At 36.9% G+C, this 2,994-nt stretch overlaps 1 protein-coding gene across 1 annotated transcript; it reads right to left on the reverse strand.

The window, feature by feature from the left end:
* Positions 1 to 1,228: 1,228 nt before the first annotated feature.
* LOC107854032 (probable LRR receptor-like serine/threonine-protein kinase At3g47570) lies at positions 1,229 to 2,982 on the reverse strand. Its single transcript, XM_047405992.1, has 2 exons — positions 2,472 to 2,982; positions 1,229 to 2,373 (listed from the first exon to the last, which is right to left on the reverse strand). Exons 1-2 carry the CDS (start codon positions 2,674 to 2,676, stop codon positions 2,036 to 2,038), a joined length of 543 nt encoding a protein of 180 aa, XP_047261948.1. The 5' UTR covers positions 2,677 to 2,982; the 3' UTR covers positions 1,229 to 2,035.
* Between the last annotated feature and the right edge of the window lie 12 nt (positions 2,983 to 2,994).

Here is a 2,994-nt window from a genome sequence, read left to right on the forward strand (position 1 = left end):
GGGCCTTTTCTCACTCACTTATACCATGCTGATGGTTGATTATCCTATCTAGGTCTGATGCTATGAACACTAATGGCTTGCTATCTGGTTGCTCCAAACACTAATGTCTAATGCTAATGGAATTGAGGAATTAAACCAACTCATTGGTGTTACCGGTGAAGTTGTTGTCAAGTGACCAGAAGGTCACTAGTTCAAGCTGCGGATACAGCCTCTTGCAAAAATACAGGGTATGGGTATAGTTACGTATGATAGATTCTTATGATCCAGCCCTTTTCTAGACCCCACACATAACAACAGCTCAATGCACCGGGTAGATTCTTATGATCCATCCCTTTTCTGACCCCACACATAACAACAACTCAGTGCACCGGGTTGCCCTTTTGTTGGCCTCAACAACAGCAACTTTCCTTTTGAATATCTTGATATCCAAACAACTTTTGAAGAAAAAGGTGGCATCCTTCAGTGGCCAAGATCACTGCAGGAACATTACATGGATGGCAAGGAAAACTATTTTCTTATAGGGGCAGAGGTGTGAGTTGCATTGTTAACTTTTCCGGCTCACTTAATTTGTTATGTCAGCTCCAAAAGGATAAGTTGCATCGAAATTGATAAAGTTCTTTGGAGTTCACAATTTCATAAAAGGAATCGAAGAAGTAATGGCTGCAACTCTTTGTTAGTGGTGGATGCATCACAGAGATATCAAATGTATCTGAATCTAGTATTTTTAATAGTGAGACAAATTTATATATAGAAATTTGTTAAATTTGCACAAAAAGTAAGCTCGAACTCATAAAATTTTAATTTTGAATCCACTGCCTATGTCATTAAATGTAAGAATGACATGTAGTTGCTATTTGACTTGGCAAAAAGATATTTTAAGTGGTAGACCAAGAAAGAAATATAGTTAGTGCTTGACTTGGAAAGGAGTCATCCAATAATTTTACAATCAATTGTATAGTTAGTGCACAAGATATGGTGTACAATTTCTTGGTTGATTTTTCCAATGTTGATGACTCATCTAATTTGCCCAAAATTGTAAGGATTGAGCAAAATATGATTTCATATTAACTGATTTTAGCTCAACTCAACATGATCCACCTCCAAGGTGTCATTTGGACATGAATTATTTTGGGGTGATATTTAATTTTTTTTCCTTTAGCACTTTAAGTTAAAAGAAATGGCCGAAAATGCCTTTGACAGTGAAAAACGAAAAAATAAATCGCAAGGCAAAAAAATTTGCTAGGCATAAGTTCTGTGGCACAATTTATGTCCCAAGGTAGAACTTCAGCGACACAAGTTATGCCTCAAGACAAAAGTTATGCCCCAAGACAGAGTTCTCTAAAAGTCTTACCCTGCAAAATAATGATTAATATGCGCTTGTTTTTTAACCACAATATCCATATTAATTCATGTATATGGTGGAAAGGTTTGAAATTTTGCTACTGATCGATGATGAATCTAGGTGAAATAAATGAAATGATCATTTATTGACCAAATGAATTTGGTGCAAATTGTTAGTGTCTCTGCTATGTCTCATGGGTTCAACATCTGTTGTGCACAAGTGATTCAGGAAGATTAATTTGTTTTACCGTCCATATAATGTCCCGTGCTCGAGTAAATAGGTGTTTAGTCTACTTTGAGACAAGCATAAAAGAAAATATACTCATCTTAGCTTTATTTGATGACCATCAGGCTACCCTCGGATTCTTCCTGTGGATATGAGTAGACAGAAAAGATAGAGCCCAACTTATTTCTTGTCATTTTAGTCTTGATATATTCTTTCCAATTTGTATTTGCACTTTGAAGGCTCTGTACAACTCTAAATTTGAATGTAATATTATTGCTAGTATTTTTTGAGGCGTTCTGTCAAAAGGCTGCACCATGTAAAGTCCATACGAGCAGATTTATTGCAACAGAATCATGCACAAATCAAGTTCTATAACAAAAAACAGAATACCATATTTACAGGAATCCAACAATTAAGCAAAAGTTTGTAACAAACAAGTGATTTGGAGAACAGATTCCAACAACATGCTCAAAACACAAGAAGTTGAATCTTTATTTTCTGTAGCATTCCTACAACATCTTTCATGTTTGTCCTTCTTGTTGGAGATTCAGCACAACAATCTAATGCAACTTTCATGATTGAAGCCACGACATCAAGATCCTTCCATAAGTGATTACCCGTTGGTGTTACCAAGTGGATATCTATGACGTCCATTACGGACTCTGAGAGTGAATGACTCACCCATTGCTTCAAGCTAAGATCTCCCTCAAAATTATTAGGCTTTCTCCTAGTAAACGTTTCAAGCAACATGATCCCGTAGCTATAGACATCACATTTAGTAGACACCAACCCATCTTGCCCATACTCTACAATCAAACAATTAATTTAAAGATGTAACATCATTCTTGGTGGAAAATAAAAGGAATGGGAAAATAACTGTTCAGAGAAAAATCAAGAGACCAACCTGGCCCAATATAACCCAGTGTTGCTAAGGTTTTTGTGTACAAATCACTCTCATATTCACCAAGAAATTTTGAGATGCCAAAGTCACTTAGGTGGGCAACCATATCCTCATCCAGCAAGACGTTACTAGGCTTCACATCACAGTGGATCACAGGCAACGAGCACCCATGGTGAAGATATTCCAAAGCACATGCCACATCTATCATTATGCTTAGTCTCTGCTTGATGTCTAAGAAGTAGTTGTGCGAATACAAATACTTCTCAAGACTTCCATTTGGTATATACTCGACCACTAACGCCTTAAAATCAAGGTTGGAACAACTAGTAATGACTTTTACGAGATTCCTATGGTGAAGGCTACGCAAAACTTCACATTCCGTATCAAAACTCTTGAATGCCGCATCCAGGTTGAACACTTTAACTGCAATGGCAGTTCCACTTCTGAGAACACCTTTGTATACAGAGCCTGAAACTTCCGGAACCAATCAGATTACTCTCACTAAGTTCATTAGTTGCTTAGAGCA

Source organism: Capsicum annuum, unplaced genomic scaffold (assembly GCF_002878395.1).
Source record: "Capsicum annuum cultivar UCD-10X-F1 unplaced genomic scaffold, UCD10Xv1.1 ctg82979, whole genome shotgun sequence".
NCBI classification, from domain to species: Eukaryota; Viridiplantae; Streptophyta; class Magnoliopsida; order Solanales; family Solanaceae; genus Capsicum; species Capsicum annuum.

Coding starts and splice junctions, on each gene's coding strand:
- LOC107854032 (XM_047405992.1), bottom strand. CDS start 2,676: ATGATAGATGTGGCATGTGCTTTGGAATATCTTCACCATGGGTGCTCG. Junction 2,374..2,471: donor ACTGGGTTATATTGGGCCAG/GTTGGTCTCTTG, acceptor GTTTGATTGTAG/AGTATGGGCAAGATGGGTTG.